The sequence below is a fragment of the Artibeus jamaicensis genome, unplaced genomic scaffold (assembly GCF_021234435.1).
Source record: "Artibeus jamaicensis isolate MK-2021 breed Jamaican fruit bat unplaced genomic scaffold, CSHL_Jam_final scaffold_474, whole genome shotgun sequence".
In the NCBI taxonomy this organism is placed as follows: domain Eukaryota; kingdom Metazoa; phylum Chordata; class Mammalia; order Chiroptera; family Phyllostomidae; genus Artibeus; species Artibeus jamaicensis.
Window position 1 is genome coordinate 25,837,161 of NW_026522046.1, and position 27,162 is coordinate 25,864,322.

General features: G+C 38.4%; 1 protein-coding gene across 1 annotated transcript in view; it reads right to left on the minus strand.

The window, feature by feature from the left end:
• Positions 1-2,565: 2,565 nt before the first annotated feature.
• RSRC1 (arginine and serine rich coiled-coil 1) overlaps positions 2,566-27,162 on the minus strand; it is a 321,547-nt gene continuing 296,950 nt past the window's right edge. Inside the window, exons 9-11 of the mRNA XM_053657700.1 lie at positions 11,600-11,706; positions 7,443-7,595; positions 2,566-6,601 (exon numbers count right to left, since the gene is read on the minus strand). Coding sequence (XP_053513675.1) covers positions 6,509-6,601; positions 7,443-7,595; positions 11,600-11,706 — 353 coding nt within the window. The 3' untranslated portion in view covers positions 2,566-6,508. The remainder of the gene's footprint in view (positions 6,602-7,442; positions 7,596-11,599; positions 11,707-27,162) is intronic.

The following is a 27,162-nucleotide window of genomic DNA, read 5'->3' on the forward strand; positions in this document are numbered from 1 at the left end:
AAAGTAAAATGCGAATCACAAAATTATGAAACCAACACATAGAAAGTGTAATTCTTGATATCACTTTTATTCTCCCATCAGGTCGCCTGTGTTCACACAAGGTGAGCAAATGAGCGCATTTAATAAACTGCATGTGACCATTTGCTGCCATGTTTATGTAATTTTCTAGAAAATGTGTACATGCATATTGAAAAGAATGTCGAAGTGGCTAGCAGAAAGAGAATTAGTAAATGGTGGCCATTCATATTTAATTAAAAAACTGCCCATTTGAACTGGAATCCAATATTCAAACCCTCACTGATGTTTAAATTATATTGATTTTTTTTAACTCCAAAAGTAAACAATACATCTCAAATCCATGCTGCCTTTGTTAGTAAAAGAACAGATTTTTTTTGTCATAGATTGTGGGAATTCTAACATGGGTTTTTCAAAAAATAAAAGAAAAAGCACAATATTTTTATAACTCACAGCTTTCTAAGGTCTCTGTAAATGCCTTTCAAAGGAATTTAGAAATTAGTTGAACAATGTCTCTTGGGAATTGCATTGCCGTTTTCATAGCAAGATAAAATATTTGGTGGGATGTTAAGGGCTCCAAATAGAAACTGGGTCTCTGGTATTTTCTAGGCCGTGGTGATGCTAATCTACTTACCAATCACTTGTCACCTTATTAATTATAAAGCAAGTGAAATAAAAGTCTCTGAGCACCTTTGCTGAAAACAGCACACATGATCTTCGAAAGGTGTGGTCATTAGAGAACATGTGTTAATGTGAAAATGGTTTTCTCCTTGAAGGTTCAAGTGTTTCTGGTGGAACAACCATTAAGCGACACGGCTTGGGCTGCTAATGATGCTCTGTGGTAGGTGCACACATCTTTTAATGAAACGTTTCAACATAGAGATAAGTGTATTTATCCAAGATTATAACTTTGGATGACTTCCTATTTTTACTTAATAATGAGACTGCAGTTGATTCAGATACACAGCATTTCAAAAAAAAAGTATTTTTCCCAAACTATTAAAATAAGTTATCATGAGTTGTTTTCTGCAGATCAATTAGACTTACCAGAGTAGGAAGAGGAAAGAGAACAGCTCCGATGGGGCTATAAAAGTAATGCAGTTACAGAATTTGTTTTTTAAAAAATTTACCCAGTCATCAATATAGTCAATTCAATCTGTGGTGCTGGTAATTGGAAAACACTGATTTCTCAAATATATGTTTTCAATTTGGTTTTAAGTTTATGACAACTTCTGTGATACATACACAGGTAGAGACTGTAGTTTTGGGTTTTATCTGGGATGCGGGATTTTCGCTGTTCATTTTAAATGATCACGAAGACTGTGTGCCGTACACTAGGTTTTTACACCGTGGGGTTGAAGCCCGAGTGTCATGTTAGGAGATGCTAGTAAGGGAGGGTCAGTTCAGTTCATCACTCTGAGAACTGCAGCAGGATCGTTTTGCCACTCCTTTTCAGACCTAAAAATAAAGTGGTACATTGTTGAGTTGAGTGTTGTCTTACAATACTGGTGGCCTTTATTTCTTGAAAATTGACCTGTGGCTTGCCAGGGAGAGCCACCTCCGACAGGAGACAGTGGGTGGGCCCTGAATGACCACATCCACGTCAGTTGAAGTGTTATTTGTACAGTAAGAAAATCAGGCCAGAAGACAGCCCGGCAAGTACAGCACTGACCAAGTCGAGCCCCTGTGGTCAGTCCCTAATGCAAGAGCAGGCATGACGTCCTCTGTGCTTCTCCTTGACATCCAACGGTCTTTGTCTGCTCAGAGACATTTGGACATATAAATCAGAGAAACCAAACAAACTGGGTTATAAAACTCACCTATTTATCTATTTAATGTATGTGTATGAAATTTTACATATATTTACCGTGGTAAAATACACGTGACATTTTCTATACTGACCATTTTTAAATGTGCAACTCAGTGTATTACATATTCATAGTCGTGCAGCCGCCACCCGCAGCCGCCCAGCCGCCCACAACTTTCCTCCTGCAAAACTGAAACTCTGTCCCCACTGAACAGCCACTCCCCCCTTTCTCCTCCCCCAGCCCCTGGCAACCTTCCTTCATTACACTTTCTGTCTCTATGATTTTGACTACTTATTCTAAGAAAGTAGTGACTGGATTATTTCACTTGGCATAATGTCCTGAAGGTTCATCCACATTGTAGAATAATTTCCTTCCTCCACAAGGCCGAATAATATTTCACTGTAGGTATGTACCATATTTTACTTATCCATTCAACCAGCCGTGGACATCTGGGTTGCTTCCATGGTTTAGCTACTATGGATAATGCTGTTTTGGATATAGGTGTAGGAATATCTCTGCAAGACTCTGCTTTCAGTCGTGGGTCTACACACCCAGACACCCATTTATTTTTGCGCTGGCTCCAAATAACTTCAGTAACTTAAATAACCAGATTGTTAAACAGACTGCCCACTTGAGATGAAGAAATCCACTCTTCTTTCATTGAAAAATATTTATTGAAAACCTTGTGTCAGGCATGGGCTTGATTCTGGGGACACAAGAATAGCAAGCCCTGGCTGATGTAGCTCAGTGGATTGAGCATGAGCCTGCGAACAAAGGATCACAGTTCGATTCCCAGTCAGGGCACATGCCTGGGTTGCAGACCAGTTACCAGCAGCGGACCCACAAGAGGCAACCACACACTGATGTTTCTCTCCCTCTCTCCTTCCCCTCTAAAGATAAATAAATAAAATATTTAAAAAAGAATAGCAAAAATAACTGTAAAATATCATGACAGAACATTTTCTTTGATTTAGGAAAAAACCCACCAAAAAGAGCTGAATATACTGACCGACGTCCATTCCTGTGATGAAAGATGAACATGACCTGAGAATTCAGTGTTCTTTCTCACCTCCGTTTTCATTCCTGTCTTGCTGCACACACTAAGACGTTTCTTATCAAGACGATTTGTTTTTCCATTTATTCCACAAGGGAGTTCCAAAGAGTAAGGCTTACATTTAAAGGATGGCATTTAGACACTTCCTAAACAATTCAAGCACTGATTCAACTGAGTAATAGCGAAGAGCTGGTTTAAAATCTCATTTGTAATACTCACCAGGAGCATGGGGGTTGGGAAATGGGGGGACAAAGGAGTAACACAGGTATAAGAATTCTAGATCAATTCATCCATGGTTTGGGGACCAAAAATCTTCCACGTCTTGTTTCATTCTTAGCTTTTGTTATGATCTCATTTGCTCACTTAACACTTTTCATTGATGCCCAACCAAAGGACATTTACGGAGAGATCTCATCATAGGTAAGTGAACTGTGTCCTTCAGCTTTAAACTGATGATTTGTATAACACACAGTAGAGAAACAGAGAGTGCCAGGGGACATGCAGTGGTCCATGTGGCTGTGCAAGGCCTTCCTGGCAGATATGACTCTTTCCCAGAGGTACCGGAAATCTCCGTTCAACTACCATTGCACAGCTTGGCTCGTGTCACCTTGGCTGACAGGCAGTAGTGAGCCGAAGCCTGCCGAAGCTAGTGGCCAAATGAAGGGCTAGCTTATTCCGCCAATTCTCCACCGAAAGGAAGAACGGCTCAGAGAATGCCAGAGAGTGACCAGGTACCTAAATTTTTTTCTGGATTTTTCATAAGATTGAGAGGGAAGGGCCACTTGGGTCTTTTATGAAAGGGACTCTTCCCTGGGTTAGAGCTGCAACAGTCCCCAGCCGCTTAGTGCAGCCATCAGACAGACAGTGGCTGGACGTGAGTTCTGTACTTCCTAGTGCCTTCTTCTCCTTCCGGTCTTCGTTCAGCTGAGGTTTCTCCATGAAGCCCACCTTAATTTTGTAACGAGTAATTTCTGTCCTCTTTGCAATCATTCCCTCTCCCCTGCCACTGAATATTTCCTCTCTTGGCTTCACAATGAAACCTCTGTATACCCAGCTGCCCTCATTGTGCCTAGATATTTAAAAAGCTAGGTATCTAAGAAAAAGTTTAAAAAGTGGGTAAATCTGACCAAAGAAGACCCGAGACTCCTTGAGTCAGTTAGGGCGTAACTGCAGAGCCAACAGGGCTTCCTGTGGTCTTGGCAGGCAGGGGGATCAGGGGCGGCTGGGGACAGCGGGATGGAGGCCCACTGGCCCCCATTCAAACACATGCAGAGGAAGCGCACTGTACAGAAGCTGGGGTGCAGCGTTTTCAAGTTCTCTGTGCAACTGTTCGCTTCATATCACGTTAAGATGGCTACCAAGTCAAATGTCACACTGGCATAAATAGTAAACCTTTTCTATCTAGGGCTTTCTTTTAGGTTATTTTACTGAAAAGTCAAAGTAGGCAAGTCCACAATCAGTAACCTCATTTCACACGTGGGGATGCTGAAGGGAAGCAGGTTAATGACTCAAAGTGTTCTGTCCTTAGTACTTATGTACCTCCCTCCCCGTAAGTAAGGAGAGCCAGAAAAAAAAGGTGTTCTTACTCATTTTTCCTGAGAATGGACTCACTTCAGTAATGAAAATCCAACTTGTATAATTAGTACTTGTCATTGTACACAAAGTCAACATTTCAGAAAACACTTGGAGGTCTCATTTAAGTCCAAATCACTGTCACCATTCAAGTGACATGAAAGGTACTGCTCTGCTTTACAGGCTCATTATGTTAGGATCCTAGAGGTATGTTAGGACACTCATCACTTAGCCCGAGTTTGGTGATATGTTTGATAGTGTTCTACGAAGTCTTCCTCATTAAATTTGATTTGGCTTGTGTGGTAATACTGTCGTCTTCAACAGGAATGTAGGTAAATGCAGCTAATAATGCCTTCAAATGAATCACATTAGAAAGGGATCAGGAAGAAGGGGGAATAGTCATAGAGTTCCTGCAGGGACTAGAGTTTAGTTATTAAAAAGAAAACCGATTCTCTGTCTTCATGAAAAACTTAGCTTTAAAATACAGATCCATGGCAGTACAAGCTTCTGTATTTCAGGCAACTCACCACGGAAGAACACTGGCATTACTCGTAATTAAAGTACATCACAGTGTTCCCAGTATTCGCAGGCGAGGAACGTCGGTCGCTCTGAGAAAAAGTGCCCCGTCCAGGTCCTCGGAGACTCTCTCGGGGCCCCAGTGACAACCCATATTCTTGCCACTAGAATGTACTTTCCAGAAGGGGGGCAGTGCTTTTACAGTTCACGAGTTAGGCAAAGAATGAAATACAAAATATTTCAGAAACAGTAATCTTTTTTTAAAGTCACTAAAAATGTATCTATCTGAATTAAAACCCATGCAGACCTGAGTTCATACTGGGCACTTACAGCCAAGGCAAAAAGGGCACTGGCGTCTGCTTAAAATGTGAAAAACTGTGTCTGAAAACGTGTACTTTACCACGAGTCTCCTCTCCGTACCTTTTAAAATGAAGTGTAAGCTCTTTATAGTTTTCATTTTTAACAGGAATTAGCCTTTGAAGTTTCAGAAACATAAAAAAAGATACCATTAGCTATCCCACAGATTGGTCATCCTGTCCCAAAATTCTTCATGTTTATCTTGTGTTCTGAGGTACAGTCTTCACAGAGACTAACTCAGAGTGAGACCAGGCAACAGAACAAAATAGGAAAGGGAAATATTTATGGCCAGCTGGTGAAAACTAGTTTTATAACACAAGGCCTGAAAGTCCTTATCTCTGGCATGTTCAGGATGGACTCGCTGTTGATTTCCCTTCAGCTACTAGAGAAAGGCATTCATTCTACAGTGAGAGACGGTCTCCTCAGAATTACAGGTAGCTGGCTTCCTCTCCCGGGGACAGTGGAATATGAAGCAGGACTGAGGCGAGAACTCTTACCTGCTTCCTCAGACGGGCCTTCCCTATGACGGCTGTTTGGCCAGCTCATCAGGTCTAGCAGGGACATGTGATTTCTACAAGGATGGACTGAGCGCTGCTAACATGCTGAAAAGAAGTGCTTAGTGAAACCTGATCTCTAAGCCATAAATCATCAATGTAGTTCATTTTCTACAAAGTTTTTCATTAAAGAAATTATTCTTTTAATAGTAACATGCTTGTTCTGCTTAGATTGTTAAGAGTGCTTTTTATTGGGCCTAAAATTTTCCAGTAAGGTAAAATAAAAGATTCAAAATGGTTTCATAATACATGGAAGAGGAAATCTTGATTTATAGCATAGAGTTTGATTCTTACATATGCATGGTCAATCAAAACTATGTCTTTAAATGACAATTTGATATTTTAAAACTTACACACAGAAACACTACCGTGTGCTATTTATTAAGACTGATATTTTTTGCATTAGTTTTATTAACAGTAGGACAATTTCATGCATTCCTCAATCTTATACTAATTTTAATATTCACAATGTTTAAGTTCAAATAAACAAATATTTAAGCCCACTTGAGAAAAGAATGAAGTAAGATTACCTTTTTATATAATTGGGTCAATTTTTTTATGAATAAAAAGTTAAATTGGGATTTAAAAGCCTAAATTTTCAATGTTGCTGTTGATTCAACCACACATATTATTTAGGCCACAGGACTGCCCATTAGCCTTTCTTGTCGAAGAGCAATTAATCTCTTGAACCACTTTTCCTCAGCATCAGCTTTCTCAATAAATAGCTGAAATAAAAAAAAAGAAAGAAAAAATGTTATTGTCTGCCAATAACTTGGATTTGACCTTAAATGACACCAATTGCCTTTATAAAATAATCTTTCAGTATGAGATTTGGGTACCGTTTTAACTTCTGATGATTTCTTAATCGAAGATCATCTGTTTGGAATTACTAATGACCAGACAATTGTGGAGTAAAAGGACTAACATCAGCATCACCAGTTTCCAACTTTACACCTTATTTTGTGAAGTGTATCTCCTACAGTCTTTCTGTGGGACAGAGTGAGATGAGACCGTTTTACAGAGGTCACGGAATATGTCCGTGATGTGCTTGCTCGTAGTCAGTGAGTCCACGAGAGCTGAGCCTGAATTAGGTCTGTCAGCGGCACACTAAACACAGAACAAAACTCTTCTTTTTGATACTTTTTCTTAACCATAGAAAAACCACTTCTAAAGGTCAGGCAACATGTGTTGGACATACCATATTCAAAAACATGCGACAGCTCCAAGGGCCGAGGGTCAGTTGCCTATTTGTTTATTATTGTTTATTGTATTACAATTTTCCCCCTTTGTCCCCCTCCACCCAGCCCACACACGACCCCACAGTCAGGCCTCGCCCCGTTGTCCACGGGTCATTCATACATGCTTTCTGACTAGTCCCTTCCCCTTCTTCCCACCTTTCTCCTTTCCTCCCTGCCCTCTGGCTCATCTGCCTGTGTTTAGCAAATCAGAACATATGAATCCATTTCCTTCAATGGTCTTCTTATCACCAAGGCAAAAGGACAACAGTATGAATTAATTTCAGTCAACCAGACTTCAACGGACAGTCTTAAGGTTTAAAGATCTTACATTTGGATGAGCCAGAGAATTGTCATCTTGGTACTTGATGGCAGTAGGGATGCTGTTAGGGTCCACCTCTTTTTCACTACTGGGCAGATCAGCAACCACCGATGCTGGTCCTGGTGCTGCTGCTGCAGGCTTCACCTCACTGGGTTCTGCTGACTGAAACACACAATCCATACTGATTTTACCATTGGAAACAGAATTTTGCATTAATAATATTTCTGAGTTTGAATAACAATTGTACAATAGTCTCATTTGAGATGATACTAATCATGAAAAAGCCCTAGATTACTGGAGAAGAAATAATTATTCCTAAAAGAAGCAACCCCCCTCCAAAAAACACTGGGAAAATGTTTATCATTTTGTATGATCAGCATAATTTTCTTAAGAAATTGGTACTTATGAGTCTATACTATTGAAAAAATACTTCATATGTGTAAATTCTATCAGAAAACAAGCTTGCAACAAATCTCTAGCACTTAGTTGGCCTCTATAAAAGGCAAATTCATAGGTTATTTTTAAAAATAGCAGTCTTCCTGAGATCTAATTTACATATTACAATTATGGAGTTTTTAGCCTAATCATAGTTTTGCAACCATGACCACAAGCAACATCTGAACACCTTCATCATCCTCTCCCAAACTCCGTATCCATTAGAAGTCACTGCTCCCATTTCTCCCCAACCCTCCCATCCCTTGGCAACCACTAATCTGCTGTCTGCCTCTATGGATGTCTATTCTGGACACTCATATATGAGAAATCATAAAATATGTGTGTTTTTTGTGACTGGCTTCTTTCATTCAGCACAGTTTTCAAGGTTCATTCATGTTATATCGTGTATCAGGACTTCACTTATTTTATTGCTGAATAACATGTACCAGGCACCGTGTTAAGTGCTGGGGACAAAAGGACCAGTAAATCACAGCTCCTGCCTGGGAAAGCCAGCAGTGTGCGCTGACCTGGGCTCATCCCAGTATCTCTTTCTCTGGAAAAAGAGAAAGCCAGGGAAGTAGCTGATTAGCAGAAAAATTTCAGGCATAATATAAAACAGATTGGAGGAGAAGTTGAAATTAAAAAGTAAAATAAGGCCCTGGCTGGTGTAGCTCAGTGGATTGAGCACGGGCCTGCGAATCAGACAATCGCAGTTCGATTCCCAGTCAGGGCACATGCCTGGGTTGCAGGCGGGTTCCCTGCAGGCCAGTTCCCAGCAGGGGACACACAAAAGGCAACCGTACATTGATGTTTCTCTCCCTCTCTTCTTCCCTTCCCCCCTAAAGATAAAAAAAAATAAAATAAAAAGGCAAGACAATTGGAGATTAATTCAATGTATTAGCTTTTTTTCTGTACCTATTATTTTTTAATTTCCATTTTCTTTTTGATTTCTACTTCTGAACATTCACTTCTCTGAATGAAGTGCAAGACAGATTTCCCTGAGAACATCATTTAGAAAGTGAAACATGCATGAATGAGTTGGTCCTTTCTTAGAATAACTTACCTTAGAAATAGAGATTCATCTATTTAATCAGTATTTACTGAGTGCTACTAATTACTAAGCACTAGGTACACAAGGTAGAATGGAATAGTTGTGTTTTCTGTTCCAATTGGAGTTTCCATTTTGCTAACAGGACTGACAGATTGCTAACAAATACCAAAATAAACACAGAATCGCAAATTGTAACAAGTGACATAAAAATATTCAAAGAAATATTTGTTAAATTTGATTTGGCAGCATTATTCTGATATTTCGGAGCAATACTGCCCCCCTCCCGACCTGGCCCCACTGTGCCAAGTGTCAAACATTTCTATGCCTCCAGCATATGGGCCTGGAAGACTCATAGCCCTTACATAAAGTGGTATTATACTGGCTCTTTATAAAACTGAGGACATATAACAGTAAAGCCCAATATTCTACACAGGGAAAAATGGGAAGTATTCTAATCCAGTGGGGGCCAGGGCATCTCTTGGTAGCCTGGTGCTGTGCAGAAAATATAAGAGCATGTCATTCTGTGTGTCTCAGCTGTTCTGATAGGACTTAGCTAGAAGATTGGTTGTCTGTGTACAACTGCCTTGAACAATTGTGGACTGCTGTTATTCTAGTTGCCAAATGTATGTCAGGGATAACATTTTATTACAAAAATCAAGCAATCTCATTATATTTTTACCTACACAGTCCCTACTTCTTTGAGAAGTCCTTACGCACACATAAGTGTAGTTCTCAGAGGTCTGGATCAGAGTGTGGACGTTATTCAATGGAAGTTATTCAATAATATGTAATTTAAAATGTGTGAGGAGAATCACTAACTGCTTCTTTAAGTGAGGAGAACTGTTAGCGAAAACCTAACTGTTAAAGCCCCTTCAGAACGGTCACTATCACGCATCTGTCTTTGGGTAGTACAGCCACCTGGTGGTTCAGTTTAGAAAAAACTATTTTGAAATTGTATTTCCAAGTTAAAGAACAAATTGCCATCTTTTTAAACATAAGTGGATATCTGCCAGATATAACAATTTTAGGGCTGAATAACTGGAAATAAGCTTATTAGGGACAGCAGTTTGAAAACCGGCTGCATCTTGGTTCTTGCAGTTGATGCTGCAGCAGGAGCTATCCGATCATCTACTTACAAGAGAAGTATGATTGCAGAGGGTGACTCTAGTTACTTCGATGTGTGTCACACACGACACAATGTCTAGCATGTCATTAGTAATAGCTACTTTTCTGGTAACAGCTCCCTAGCTTAATTAGTGGAATTGACACAGATAAAGACTCTACCACCTGAGGGGGTGGCTAGTATAGAAAAGCCTTTAGCAGAGATACACACTGTACCCATGAATGCAGAACTCTCTAGGAGAGAAGGATGTTGAAATCTGGGTCATGGGTAACTTAGTCCTATGAGAGTCTCTGCTATGTGTCAGGGATAGCCCATCCTGTCTCCCCATGATCTGGATGAAACAAGATAATTTACTTCCCTGTGCTAAGTAATCTCCTAATAAATAATTCAGCTTCTTGGGCGTTCTGAATTCCTACCTTATACTGTAGACACAGATATTTTAGAAACTGAAAAAGGATATCACTTTCTAAACTAATAAATTGGCTCCCTGTTTTATATTACAGTGGAGTGTGAATTTACTCATTGTTGGCCCATCACTGCTCTTCTGATCACTGTGAAATGCAGTGACTAAGAAAAACCAACGTTTAATGAAGTTACGTAGTTTAAGGATTCACAGCCAGTAAATGGTGGAATCAGAATGGTTCCACGTGTGTCTGACTCTACATTTCATGCTTTTGATCACTGCTTCCCCATCGCTAAACCCTAGGTTTCTGTAATTCAGTTGTGATTTTACAAAAAAGTAACAAAAATGCTGGTAAAATATTTTAACTAAATACATTTATAACTGGCTCATCTCAGTGCTGAATTAATCATGTTTCTAGGCAGTTTTTGCTTCTGTGTCATACTTATCCAACCTAAAACTAGCTAATTCTGGGCTTTCCAATGGATTTTATTATTTTCTATGATTTGTAGACCTAGACCTAAAATATTTTTGAATAATTTGTAATTCTCTGTCTTTGTTATATGTATGTTACTAAGAACTACATGTCTTTCATGTAGAATGCATTTTCCTACCAAAGGAAAAAGAAAGCAGTCCTCATGATGACTGAAAGAATAAACAAAATATTCAACAGAAAAAAAAATGCCAGTGAAAGCCCCCTTTACTAGAGTAAGCGACGCCCACCTGGGCCAGAGTGGAGATACATGTTATGACACTATTTGGATTATAATTTTATTGTTAAAGCCCTTTTCTAATTTTCCTCTACCAACGTCAATTCAAAAAGCAGGCATGTGCACCTGAAGAGGAAACCATGCATGTGTGTCCATGAAATGCGTGTTACTGCTACAGGACTGCTGGGCCGACGTTTTGTCTCTGCAGTGAATTTTAAAACAAAAATGGCATCCGGATACATTTCTACAGTACATTTTTGACAAGTTAAACTTAAACTGATTCTCACTGGTTCATTCGCTCTCTCTCTCAATAACATGCTGACATGCTCTCACCCTACTTCATCTATCTATTAGAAGAAGCACTTACATTTAAGTGAAATCCATTAATAAAACATCTCTTCAGTTGGAATCTAAAGGTTTATTCATAATGCCTGGATGAAAACTTACCTTTTTGACTTCTTTACTTGATCTGAATGTCTGCTGAACAAAAGAATCACTTTCAATGGCTTCGATTTCTTTTACTCTTTTTACTTGTTCTACCAGGGTGGGTTGGTCTAAAAAAATGTACAATGTCAGTGTGAGCTTGTTAACGCCACTATGCCCAAGCGGTGTTCTTTCTTTCTATGAAGTGATTTTTGCCTTACAAAATTTAACTGCATGAAAAGACAAATATAACTGGATGAAAAGCTACAGTTATGGTTAAGCTACAGCAAGAAACTCTCCTTCCCTTAAGATCTGCAAATACAACGTCCCTGCACACTAAGACTCCCACCTGAAACCCACAGCACTGCCGACAAGGCACTGCTCCAATGATCTCAGCTGATCTGGGCTAATCTAGCAGGAGAACTTTGAAAAAACCCAACAAGCATGCCCCGGCCCCTGATTTTGAACATACACGTACAAGCACAATAAATCCGCCTGCAGTCATCATCCAGCTCTACAGCCGTTAACTTTCTGTCATTCTTAATCAATCTGTCCATCCCCATTTTGGTTTTTTGGGGGTAGGCCTGTAGTATTTAAAAGTAAATTCCAGATATCATACCACGTTTATCCCTACATATTTCGAAAGACATCTCAGATAGGGCTTAAGAAAAAACTACCAACATAATGAAAATACCATTCTCACATCCAGCATTGCCAACAATTCTCTTAATATCACCTTATGCAGATTGTGTTTTATTTGCACTGATTGTCAAAACACTTCTATATACAGTTGGTTTGCTTCAAACAGGATCTAAACAAGGCCTACATGTTGCACTTGGTTAACAAATATCTCAAATCCCTTTTCATCACCTCCAGTCCACTGTACTTCCTTTCATTGCCATTTATTTATTGATGAAATTGGATCATTTATTCTTTAAAAAGTTGCACCTTCTGGAATTTGCTTATTTTCATTCTCATGGTGTCACTTAACACATTCCTCTACCCCTCACGGTTTGTATAAGCCAGTAGTTAGGTCTAGAGGCTTGATAAGATTCAGTTTCAATTTCTTTGATCAGAATACATCACAGGCGCCGCTGTGTAATTCCTATTGCATTACAGCAGGGTGCGCTGCTCCCACTTACAGTGAGGTTGAGCTTGCGTGGGTCCAAAGCAACATCAGTCTGCCTCTTCTATTGTGAAGTTCTCCACCCATCTCTTACTTAAATGTTTCAGCAGACACTAATTTGTTGCTTAGATCTATCATTTCATTAGAGGTTGCAAAGTGGTGATTTTCTATTATTCTTCCCACATTTATTAGCTCTGATTCCTCTATAATGAAGAACTTCCCTCATTGACTACTCGAGGACTGTAAAACATAGTCTATACAGAAGAAAGAATATACGTTTAATTCATTCCCTCTACCAGTTTTGGCCCCAAGATGACCAATATGAATTAATAAATATTTATATAGTTAATGTATTTCAGTCCATGGTAGTCATTTTCATAGTTTGATGCTCCAATTATCCTATCTTTGGGTGGTGGAAACATCTTCAAGTTGGTTCCTGCATCCTTTTGATGTGATCCCTAGTAGTTAAGATGTGGTAAGATGTTCCAGGCTCATCCAATAGTTCCTGCCCCAGACTTGAAAGTAGCCATTTCTCTAAAGAGCTTGGCCTCCTTTTAGTGAGGAATGGTTTTAGAGACAATAACCTGGGCAGTAGGGCTGCGCATTGTTGCTGGATTGTCATTGTTTCTCAGCCTCTTCAGCGAGTGGGACAGAACACACATGTATTCCCCTGCTTTTCCAAAGTTCCCATTACACCACTTCACTTTTACAAAAGACCTACCTTAGTACATGCTTTTGTCAACTGAATAATCTGAAGAGGATTTTCATTTTTATGGAAAAAGGCAAAAAGCAAAAATAGCTTTCAACACTTGTTTTGTAGTGAGTCATTGTTTCAGTTCATTTTTAACTTTTAGGTCTTGCTTTATTGATTTTGCAATTAATATCTCATTTTTTAAAATTGTATAAAATGCATGGTTCTAGAGTAAAAACTTAAAACAACATCAGAGAGGTGTAGATTTTCTTTCCATTCCTGCTCTCCTAGTTCTCTCCCCAAGCCACAGGTAATCATTTTTATTAAGTTTTGGGTTTTATACTCCCATTGTTTATTTCTGAAAATAGAACTGTATATACACAGTCTCTTCTTTCTTACACAAAACAGCATATAACACATCCCTATGTATATTCTTTCACTTAACAATATGTCTTCACTATCACTCCATAGCAATACGGAGACTTCTCATTCTATTTCAGGGCTGTAGCAATCTCAGAGTTTATGATAGTTTTCTCCACCAATGCCCAACTGATGGCCATTTGAATAGTTTCTAGTCTTTTGCATTTACAATTAATGCTTTAATAAATAGCCACATGCATTTGCCATTTCATATATATATATTTTTTCACATAGTAGCTGGGCCTGAAACTGCAACATTGTGGTTCACACTCTTGCTGTTTAAACCCTTCTTCTAAGCTAATACGAATAAAAAGCGAAATTAGGAGCTACCGTACACTCAGCTAAGTCATCCAAGAATGTTGGGATTTTAGACTCTGGTTAACAGCTGGATTTAGTTTCTAAGAAACAACTGTAATAACCGGTAACTAGAAGGTGAAATTATTTGCATCAAAGTAATATTTACATGCCAGCAGATATAAGCTGAAGAGGTTAAATGTTCTAGAAAATATAAAAAAATTTGATTTTATTACTTCACTAAAAATGAACATTTTATAAACATATTTTTCTCGACTTATGGCCAATCACAAGTTATGACTGTAGTCTTGTGCAAGCTCCAGTTAACTTAAGAGAAAGACAGTGCCCCCTAAGGTGCATCCCTGGCGGCTGTAACGAGCCTTCTCTCCCGTGAGAAATCACACACGGAATGGCTGGAAGTAAGAGCCGCCAGAGCCAGCACTCCCATCTTCGGAAGAAGGTATTTTCCTACTTAGAAGCGAGCACTGGGACAGTGTCATGGAAGAGCTAATAGTTCCACGTGCTGCAGAATAAAAGCTCCTGTGCATTTTAGTTATGCAGTGTACCAATGGAGCATGTGAAATAAGAGGAGATTCTTTACCCAGCTAATTTTTAATATTAACATATCTCATACCAGTAGATAATATTTTTATTAGTGTTAATATAGCAGAGGAAAATTATACTGTGTACTATACCACATGGTCCGACTTTAATTTATCAATATGAAAATTTGTTTGTACATGCCCTAATTAGCTCACTCTTATTTCACAAACAACAGTCAAATATTTCTGATTTCAGAATGATGCCCCATCTATTATCAACTGTTTAGCCTTTGGAATTTTTTTTTAACATATTCTCTCATTTGGATTTAAAAAGCACGTCATTAGTATTAAATGTCAGAGGTGAGCTCACAAGCCATACTTGATGTATAAAGCTTATAGTGTTCAGAACTTTAAATATGGACATACAGCCACTAGTATGCTTCACAAAATAGCACTCGAGAATTATAAAGAAAGGAAGATTAGAGAAAAACAGAACACTGTCTCTGGGCCTTGTTACCAATCACCCTACAAAGAGACAGGGCAGATGGGGACAGCCGGGTTGCCTGACCTAGAATCTGACAATCAACCAGCAGAGCTTTTACCTTTCAACGTGGGAACCGTTTTACTGGTGATATTTGAATTAAGGAGCATAATATTTAAATTAAAGAGTAAAAGTGATCTTTAAATTAAAATTTGAGAGATCCCTGGGAGATTCGCAACTTCAGCCTCATAACGCTCTGTCTGGCAACGACAGGTATCTATTGGCCTCGCACTGCTCCACACGCAAACTCTAACATCAGCGCCCTCAAGTGCATGTCTTGAGTATAACCCTGTCCTTTTGGGACGCACAACAAAGCAGATTAGTAATACATATTCAATTGTTTTAAACTCAGGTTAAGTTACTCATGCCACTTTGTCATTTAAAAATTCTGTACCGATTTTAAGACTGAGAAAAATGTGAATGAAAACTAGCCATTGTTTACATACTTGGCATGAATGCCTAGCATATAAAGTACCTTGAATTCATCCAACGTGAGGTAAAAATATAACTGACAAAGTTACTTGGAGAATTAAAATGATGAGACTTAAAATATTAATGTGGTAAACACAAAGAAGTATCTACTAGCACTCGGTAAACACACCACTGGTCGGTGAAATGACTTGCACAGGGTTGTAGGGCGCTGTAGAAGGGAGACACTTGGAGGCAGTGAAATAAAAAATAACGGCGTCAGAAAGGCAAGTCAGGACAGACTGAGACAGCCGATACTAACTCAGGGCATGGAAAATCACTTTGCTACTTTTGTGATGGGAAGTTAAAATCAAATGTTTTATTAGTTACTGCTGATGTTAAAATATGAAAATTAGGCTCATCTGCTACTTCACATTATATGTTTGATAATCAATTTCACATGATACAACATTTATAGAACTTTCTTTTAAGATATTATCAAATGGTACACAAATTTAAAGTTGTAAAGAAGACAAACTCCAATATAAACCTTTTAGTTGAAAAGACAGAATTTTAATCTGTACATCATTTATAAACATAAACAGATCTCTAAACTGGCAGCAACACCACACTGAGAACAGCAGATGGCACTATTACCCAAGATGTAATCATGGCATAAGCTAACGGGACTTTCTCACTCGTGAAAATCTCATCTTCAACTGACTCCTTTTGAATATTAATATTTCATGAATTTACCCAAAGTTAAAATGCATTTTATGTTACAAAGAGTTTGGGATTGTTGGTTTCACAGTTATTGAGGTACTTATACAACTCTTCCATGAAAAAAATATTTGTGCACTAACAGTACTGCCACAAATACATGAATAATACAAAAGGGTATCTTACTTTCAGTTTAAATTGACTCACATTTTCATCAAGAATGGAAATATCTGTGAGATTCTTTTTTAGAGTCCAACACAGATACTGAAAACAAAACATTTGGATACTGAAATGTGAAGCGTTTTCGTGTGCTTTACAAGAATGGGAAAAAGCAGACAGCAGCATAGTGGCTATTCAATAAATAAATAAACAAAACTGCTCAATAAAATTTATAAGCAAATGAAACACACCATAAAACTGACCTGAAATTCTAAAGTTTTAAAAATAATTTGTTATGAACCTGAACTTGAACGAAATGCAGCCACTGCTTTCCCTTCTGAAACAAAGCACCCCGAGCTCAGACGAGAGAACCACCAACCCCAACGTCTGACGGCCGTGCTCCTAAGTCCCACGTCCCTGGACATAAACTCTCAGAGCTCCTACCCACAAATACTTGGAGAGACGAGAAAGCTCCCTAAGGAGAACGCGGCTTGTTTGTTAGTCCTCTGGAAGCCCAGGCTACAGCACCAAGTTCTATGTGTCAGTGAGGCTCCTGAAGTGTCTCCAGTAACAAACCCCTTGGATGGACTCCAAGATAGAGTCATCCTACATTAAAGTGCTTTCCATATCAAATTAAGTTACAGGAATAACTCTACTGTGAATGTACCAGTGAAGAATTTCTGATAAATACTTTAATAAGTGCAAATGAATTAGGTATTAGGCCAGGCATTCTTAAAAACAAAATCCACACTGAATACCTCAGTTAGCTTCTCTTACCCAGAATGCTCTCAACTTTTCTGAATCCTTCCTGTCATTTAAGGCCATGCCTGACACCCACCTTTTCGTGATGCTGTCCCTTGCCACCTGTGAGAACGGGCTCTCTTCCATAACTCGTGGGGCTCTCCCCGTATGTTGCCTTGTGCTGGCATTAACCCCTTCAATTCTCCAGCCAGAGGGCGGAGAATTCCCTCGTGTGTCAACTACAGGGCCTGGTGCAGTGCGCTTTGTTATTTAGTAAGCTGTCAATAAACATTTGTTGAAAAACTAAAAATTAGAGGAATTAAAGTAAACATATAAAAAATAAAACTTCACGGGGAAGAAATGTCAAATTATTAGAAGTCTCTGTAACTTAAAAAATTAAATGCCCCTGCAGAGGAAACAAAGTCCGTAATGCAATGACTACGTGTGGTGCCAGCTGGGTGCTGGGAGGATCAAGGGACCACTTTGTCAAGTGTAGGGCTGTCTGACCGGCCACTACGCAGCACACCTGAAACTAACACAAAACAACAGTGAATGTAAACTGTACTTGAAAGAAATAAAAATAACAAAAAATTAAATGTCTTTAAGTGGTTAGTTTGAACAGCTATAGGTTTAGACTATCCAGGTTAAACCCGGCCTCTGCCACTTACTCGCTGTGTGACCTTGGCAAGTGGTTCAAGCTGTGGTGGGCTGGACTGTCCCTCTGAGGCACGGGGTCAGCAGCTGCACGGGTCAGGAGAGTCGAGAGGCTGGCTCCCTCCCTCCCTAGAAAGGCGTTCCAAATACCGACGATCAATATACTCTCCTTCCCTCCTGTCCTTTCCAATATTTGAGTACATTTAATGTACTAGGCATTGCTGGACACATTAGGATTTAGAAACAAATAATAAACTTGTAAATAAACTATATAATATCAAGAAAAACAGAGCAGGGTAGAGGGCTAGCATGGAGGGAGGGGTGCTTTCAGATGGGGTCACCGGGGAAGAACTCTGACAGGAGGACATTATAGCAGCGAGAACAATCGTGTAAAAGAGCTGGTCGTGAAAATCTGGGAGGTGGTATCCGTGCTCAGTACAAGGCTAAAGAAGCATTAAAAGCTCTTAGTAAATGACTGATAGTACTATGATAGTACAAGCATGCTAATTTAGTAATTGTACTAAAGACATGGAAGTTGGCTAAAAATTTGCACATAAGCTCCCTTTCTGACCATATGGTCTGAAGAGGGCAACCTTTATCTGAGTTCAGCTGGCAGTAACCAGCTTCAGTCGCACCTCCTGTGGCATCACCTGTGGCGCGGCAGCCTTGTGGGAATGACGGGAAGAGGGGACAGGTCTGGGCACATCTCTGAGAAGGCACAGAAGGCCAGCTGAATTTCACCACCCACCAAGACGCTGGAGTCCACGCTGACTCACTAATCGGGAGTGGGGAAGCAGCGCTTTGCTGGCACATGGCCTCCCAGACTCCAGTGACTCAAGAGATGGGAGGTCCTGTTACTTCCTAATGGATGTCTAGTAACACGAACTGCCCAAATTGGTAGCAGTGTGGTAGACATCATGTTAAAGAGCAAACGTGTTTTAGTTTAGTGTCTGTAGGTCTACAGACACTTTGTTTCGATCATCAATATTTGGAATGGTTTTCTAGCAAGGAAGGTCATATTGGCTAATTTTTCATTTAAATGGTTGTTTAAAAGGCCAGATGAGCCATGTTGGTAGCAGAAGTAGTAACTGCAACAGTAACAAAAGCTTACATTCATGGCACTCTGCTGAGCTAAGCACTTCACACACTACCTCATTTAACTATCATAACCATTGAGAGATAAAACTATTAAAATTCTCATATGGATGAGAAACTGAGGCTAAGTAACCTTGGTCATGGTCACATGACTAGCTAGCCATAGAAAAGGGGCACAATCTCTGAACTGTGATCCAGTCATTATTCCCTGGTCAAATGAATTCTTTACACACACCTGCCAAAACAAATTATTTTTTGCCTCCTTCCCATTCATTTACAAGAAATGATAGGTGTTCTTGGTGTTTGTTGTTCTTATTCTGCATTTTAATGCTTATTCATTCAGTAAAATACAATGTGGCTTTATTTGTAGAGGAGATGCCATATATATCTTGGTCTTTGGGCATTTTCTTGAGTTAGATTGCAGAAGTATATTTTCAGACTCTTTCATATTTGAAAAAGTTTTTTTTTAAGGAATTGTCACATCCAAAACCTTTATTCACAAATACAAAAAATAAAAATTTTAGGAAACCTAGCATTCTTCATTTAGTCCTGAAAACGACCTGAGTAGTAAATTACCACTTAGAGCTGTCCTGTATCTATTGTATAAAATTGTTGTTATAAAAATCAAGAATGGCATTTGTGAATTTGGCTAAACCAATAACCACTGCGCAGTCCAACTATAGAGACTACTGCCTTACGTGGGTTTCAAATGAAATAAACAATGGTAGTCAAATCGACTTTAGTAGAGAAGAAAGAAATAGTCATTCTAACAAAGCTAGAGCCATTGGAAGTTTTCTTATTTTAATAGGATAGAAGAAATAAATATAATTTGAGGTTTACCAGATTAATAGGGCAGAATACAAACTCCAGAGTGGCCATTTGCTGTCCATTTTAATCCTAGAATTCTTATTGACTCTAATTAAAATTCTGTAGATGGAAGAGTTGTGTGTTTCCCAGGAACTGGCAGTGAATGCTGTCTGCCAGCCATCTCCAAACACCCCATAACCACACACAACTCGCCTGTCAGGAGAGCTAATGCAGACATCGCAGGGCACACCACATTTGTCACTGTGGCTAATATCAGAGATACGCAGCTCTTTTTTCTTAGCACACAAAAGCAAGATATGTAATTCAATGCTCAATTTACCCTTGTCTCGCAGGAGATTTTTCCCCGCTAATTGATAGAAATTAAGCCATTAATCAAGCCACTAGCCATCATTCAAACCAGAGAAGATGAATACAAACTTTCATCATAACCACCTTCCCCATTTTAGTGTTCATTAGCATTAATTTTTAATGCAATTATGCTATTCTTTTACGCTGAGCTCATAAATTACTGCTCTTTTGTTGCTGGCTGGCCTTGTAAAATCCAAACTAATGCTTTGTGCTCTGATCTTAAAGGCAATTACTAGGTTCTTCTATCTTTTATATCTTTGCATCCCCAATAACCTTTATATATAATGAACACTGTGAATGACTCTGCCTGTTTGTTATTTTAATGCCTTCATATAAATCTCTGTGAAGGTATAAACGTAGTCAAATGTATATAAAATATATATAAAATATATATATACACACACACACACATACCCCCCACACACAGATATACCACTACATCACAAAATATAGATGCTAATATAAAAATAGAATCTCACAAATCCATATTGTAGTTTATGTTCAAATACAAAGACTTCATTATAGCTTATGATTAAAACACAGTGCATTATTATATTAGAATTATAATTTTTATAGCAGAAGAGAAAACAGGAATAGTGACTGGCTATTCTGAACATTTGTAAGGGTCAAATAACTACTAAAAACAGAAAGAATAACTATGACATATCAAAATACCTTAGTTCTTTACCTAGGATATTGTTTTATATTTAAATCCTTACTTAAAAAAATAACTGTTGAAACCTGAAAATTAATGAGATGAAAATGAAGACTACTGGAAAATAAAAAGAACCATTTACCCAAAAGTGTGCTTATAAGCACATGTAATAACTCCATATTCTTATACTTTGCAAAGCAGATGCATCAGTTTATTAGAGGATAATAGTAAAATGAAAAGACAAAATTGCAGAAACAAATACTGAGCCAAGAGGCAACATATTCACTCAGTCCTCCAACCCGGAGAAGGCGGAGAAGGTAGGTTCTCCCTAGTCTCCCAAAAGCAACGGTTGTGCTGGCTCTCGGGTGCAGAGAAGATAAAACCCCACAAGTCCCTTTGTGTGTCATCCCAGTAACGCCTTTGCCTTTGGTTGCAAGTTGTTATGCTCTGGCCACCCACTGGGTAGAGAAAGGTTGCATGCGTGGCACTAAGATTCCTGAAATGAAACTCAATGGGAGGAGGTCAGCAGCACCTTTCGGAGATGCACAGTGGCTGCCTCCCCCTAACGCTGCAGGGTAAGGGTAGGGAGAAGAGAATACATTCGGGAATCGTGTACCCCCCAAAAAAAGTTTCAAACCGTTAACTTATTAAGATATAAAGACAGTGGCCTGACTTAATCTTATGCTTTTCCTCATGGCTAGTTCTTTGTTAGATTTCATCTTTAACAGGAAGTTAGACATAGGTTACAAGCAGCGAGCCTTGCTTCTATAGGCACTTGATTCTCTGAACCTGGAGATCCTGTTATGTCAGGATAACTGGACAGCCTACACCCAAGACTTTTGTGACTGTTCCTTTGTGATGTTAGCAAAAAATAGGCATCGAATACACATGTATTTGAACATTAAAGTTGTTGGTCTAAGTTTAGTATATGGTGAGCTCTAAAACCTCTCCTTACAATATAAGCATTTTGTGTTCGGGCTCAAAGCTTAGAGAAGACAGTCCATGGCTCCACGTGCCTTTATTTTCCTGAACATATTGATGCCATTGTTGGGGTTCAGAAAGAGAAACTGAAATTAATTCACACAACATGCATTTAGCTTATACGTGCAGGTGCTTGAGACTTCTGGTTGAAAATGACTGACTTTTTGCTCTCACAGAGTCAATGGACAAAATGGATCTGACTTTTATTTAGAAATTTTATTTGTAAATAGTTATAAGTTGCTAACAACAGGGATTTGTTGGGTTTATAAAGTGCCTTTCCATCTGTTACTTCACTCGATCCTGAGATAGACATGATTTTTGGTAATAAACTACATCCCTATTTTTCAAATCAAATATTTAATACTCTCATGACTCAGGAGCTCTGTAAGAGGCAAGGCTGGAATACCAAACCAAGCCTTTGTACTCAACTCTGCGAGCTCCTCACTGCACGAGGGGACTCCTCTGCCTTGGACTCTGACGGCCTCACAGGAAGAAGAGTCACGACTGTTTACACTTATTTCAAATGCTTACTAAATTTATATAATTTTTATCTTTTGAACAGAGATGGGGCAGGGAGGATGACAGTAGATGATAGAAGATATGAATTTCTCTTAAAAGCAGAGTATGAGGTTTCAAGAAACCACTAAATACTTCAAATTGCAATTTAAAAAATTAGCTTTCTTGAGGTATGATTTACATATAATAACTACATTCAAAGCACACAATTCAGTAAGTTTTGATATGTATATATATACCTGTATAACTAACAGCACAATCCATATACAGAATATTTCTATTACCACCAAAAATTTCCTGATGCCACTGTGTGGTCAATCTCTATCTGTACCCTGAACCCAGGCAATCACAGATCTGCTTTCTGCCACAGTATATGAGTCTGCATTTTCTAGAATTTCATGTAAATGGCATGCTCTTTCATGCCTGATGTCTTTCACTCAGCATATTTTTGTGATAGCTCCATGTTGCTCTTTATAACTGTTGTTTGTCCTTTGTATTACTGGTAGAATTCTATTATATGAATATCCACAAATTGTTTATCCATTAACATTCTGATGGACATTTGGGCTGTTTCCAGTTTCTGGCTTTTGAGAACAATGCTGTTGTAATATTTATGCAGATATTTTCGTGTGGACCATGTTTTCCCTTCTTTTGGGTGAATATGCAGTACTGGAAAGGCAGGGTTGTATACAAGTAGGTTTGCATTTCTCTGATGATTAATGACACTGAGCATTTGCTAATGCATTATTGCCCATTCACTTCTTTTTAAAGTGTGTTCAAATCTTTTGTTCGTTACTTAATTAGGCTGTTTGTATTCTTATTATTGAGTTCCTTGTGTATACAGAATATACATCCTCTGACAGTATGTATTGCCAATACTTTCTCCCATTCTGGGACTTGCCTTTTTGTTCTTAATGAAGTCAATCAAAGAACAAGAACTTTTTTATATTTAAAAAGTCCAACATCATTAAAAAAATGCTTTGCGCTTTTTGCGTCTGTCAAAGAAATACTCGCTTACCTCAAGGCTGCAAAGATTTCTGCCTATATTTTTTTCCCAGGAGTTTTATAGTTTTAGCTTTTATATTTAGGTCTACAACACATTTCAAGCTAATTCTTATGTATGGTATAATAAGGTAAGGGTCAATGTTTATTTTTCCCCCAAAGCTATCCAGTGTTTTCAGCACCATTTACTGAAAACAGTTTCTTCTCCTTGAATTGCCTTGGTAGTTCTGCTGAAAATTAATTGGCCATATATGTGAGGGTTGATTTCTGGTCGCTGTACTCTTTCCATTTATCTACATGCCTATCCTTACAGTAATGCACAGTCTTGACTGCTGTAGCTTTATAGTAAGTATCAAAATCAGGGAATGTAAATCAACTCTGTTCTTTTTAAGAACTGCTTTGAATAGTCTATGCTATTTGCATTTTATATATACTCAATTCTTAGTAGAAACTTTGCTCCTAACACTTTACATTAAGTTTTACCATTACAATGCAAAATATAATTAATATATAATAAAATTTAGTTTCAGGGGTAAGTTGAAATACAAATGATCAATAAAATTAGTCACTCTCCAAATATTACTTTGTTAGGTATGACACTTAAAATAAGAAAAGAAACCATTGCCAATTAATCAAATCAACTTTAAAAACAGTTTTTGGAACTGATTAAATTGTACAAATGTTATCACAAATAAATACTGTTATTGAGAATTTTGTATCCTCTGGTTTTAGAGTCAAAAACTGAGCCACGTTCCTGTTACTGTATAAAGGAGCTGCCACATAAGATAATAACAGTTTTGCTTTGGACAATGAATACAGTTTACAAAATACAAGCTACATCTGTAACCGATGAAAGGAAAACCAGAAGGGAGAACAGAGGATGACAGACTGCCAGGGGTGTCCAACCTTTTGGTGTCTCTGGGCCACACTGGAAGAAGAAGAGTTGTCTTGGGCCAAACATTAAATACACTGTGACACATAGTCACAAAAAAACTCATGTTTTAAGTTAATTTAGAATTCTGTGTTGGGCTGCAGTCACAGCCTTCCTGGGATGCATGTGCCCCACGGGCCACAGGTTGGACACCTCTGGTAAAGGCGGCAATTTTTTAGGGATTGTCAAGAACCAAGAATGAATGTATATGTTTAAGTGTCTGAATTACCTGGAGAATTTCTAACTGTGCTGGAAACAGAACTAAAATCCCAAACCAAATGGATGAATAATCTCTATTCCTCAAACTAACATTTAAGAAGCAACATACAAACACATCCTAAATTGAACTCGGAAGTCTGTAATTATAATCTCCATTCTATTTAGTCAATCATTTTGCTAATACTCTGTCCTCATTATAGTTTTTCCCATCAAGAAGCACAAATACGATTCTTGGCTTTTAATCAAGAAAAGCCCAAAATGCTACAGTATCTATATTATTAAAGTAGGGTGGGCTCTGTGTGTTTCTGTATGTTGAAATAGTTGGTAAAGCTGCATGGAGATAGATATATGATTCTTACTAGGTTTAATTTACTGCAGCTCACTTTGGACAGGAGTGACATCTTCTCTACAATGTTATGAAAATTATATGATAGTCACAGCTATGAATTATATGCATAACTGAATAATTTTTTCAATTAAAATATTCTGGTGAGATTGCCCATTGCTTTGATATTTCAAACTCTACTTTAAGAAAATGAGGGTAGCAAACATTTAAGTTGGAAATCTTACATCAATAACAATCATACCCCTTATAAAAATGGAAAGCTTCCATAATTTTAGCCTGTTTCCAGTACATTGTGATATCAATAAAGCAAATCATATCCAATCCCTACATTTGTCATATTAAACTGGGACATAAGTACAGCCATTCAGATATGATAAGGAACAGAGTATAAACAAGGAAATAAAAGAATTAACAAACGGACAATGAGATACATAATTTAGCACATTCCTCCATGACTCTGAAAGAAATCAGCTGTAGGAAAAAATATTAACCATTCATCTGCTTCTAATAGTGTCTTTTCATGCACACACAATGCTTTAAGTCACAAAGTTGCACATAATAGGCAAGTCCAGCTCTGCTTAAAGGTGAAGTGACTGAAATTTACTAGATGAAGTTTTAGCTTCACCATTCACTATATACTACATTAAGCAAGTCTTCCCACTAAAGTTCTATCTTCTCTTCTGAGTTAAGATATTGAATCTATTGAGATGCAAATGTGATCCCTGGATGAAGCACTTTAGCAGAGATGAGTTTACTGTTCCACAGAAGAGAATAGGGCCAATCTGGGAGATGAGGAACTGACGATGGTAAGATCAGGATTGTGTGGGAGCTAACCCCTGAAATAACGTAGGACAAGGGATTCTGAAGATGTGAGTAGAGGGGGCAGGACATAAAAAGGGAAGCAAGATGGTGACAGGACATTTATAATAGTTCTGAGCTTCAATAGACACCTGCCAATGACAGCCCAGTGAAGGAAGACAGTGGCTCGAGGCACAATCTCTAACCGTGGGAACATAACTTCCGAGCAATCTATTCTTCACACACTGTAATTCTTGTGTGTCCACGTCAATTACCAATAGGTGATGGGTATTCTAAAGATCTGTGATCTTAGGGAATGGAGAGAAGGCAGTGCTAGTGACAACCATTTTGTACTATTTCAAAATCTGGCCAGAAAAAGCTATAATGGATCCACACAATTGGGGAAATTTATAAACCTCTTAAGGTATATTTGACAGTTTGTAGCACCTGTAACTGAAATAATGAGGAAATATTAGTTATGTTAGATAGCAAACTTTGAGCAAAAAATTCAAGTTCATGAATACTAGGACTGACTATGAATCTAAATTTCAAACACACACACATATATGTACATGCATAAACACTTCTGGCCCTACTTAACTCATTTAATAAACCCAAACTGATATCACATAAAAATATTAGCACCAAAAATAAACCTTTGAAAATGAAACCACTGCAAATCCACAATTAATTTTAAACATTTCAAGAAGAATTTTTACAGACTGACTCGGGGCTTGATCTTAGCAGCCAGAGGGGCAGAGGAGGTCAGTAACCCAGCAGCAGTGAGGCGGTGATCAGTCAGACAGTAAAACAAGTCCCTGGAAGCAATTACAGTCCAACACGTCAGAAAGTGACTGGACCAGAATACTCTGAAAATGGATTTAGAAGTTTCAGTGTCTCCCTGCTGCCCCCTTTCTAAAAATACTGTTGAGTAAACACATTCATAAAGCCAGTTACTACCTCAAACAATAATTACTGCAAAAAGTCCTTGTTTGAAAGTGATGATTGAAGGAAGTCTGTTCTAAACAAGACAAGTTTACTGATTGCCAAGGAGAACATATTTATTTCTTTGTGTTTGTCCAGTCTGAGACATTGCCAAGCTGTAAGCTCTAACACAATCTGATCTGGTTCAAAAAGTTATCCACCATCCTGCAATTTCTTCTACAAAACAGCAGTGGGTCAAATGAGCAAGAATGAGGGAACCAAACGAGTGGCAGTCTAACGAGAACAGCGTTCAAATCACACCGGACATTCACAGAGAAACCTAGTAGGCATTAACAGTTGTTGAATGACGAGTTGAACACAGACTGCTGCTGCTAGAAGAACATGGTACTCCCCTATTGGGAAGGCAAGCTCCTTGAAGATTCTCTCTCTTTTGGGAAGTATGGCAGATACTTGTGTATTGTGAAGAACTGCTTAAGAGTACCTAAAAGCTACCTTTCATTCTGAAAAGAAAGTCAATGGAATAGGAGAAATATTTACAAATGATATATTTGACAATGGTTGACTATCCAGAATATAGAAAGAAAAAAACTCCTATACTATGTAATAAAGACAAATAACCCAGTTAAA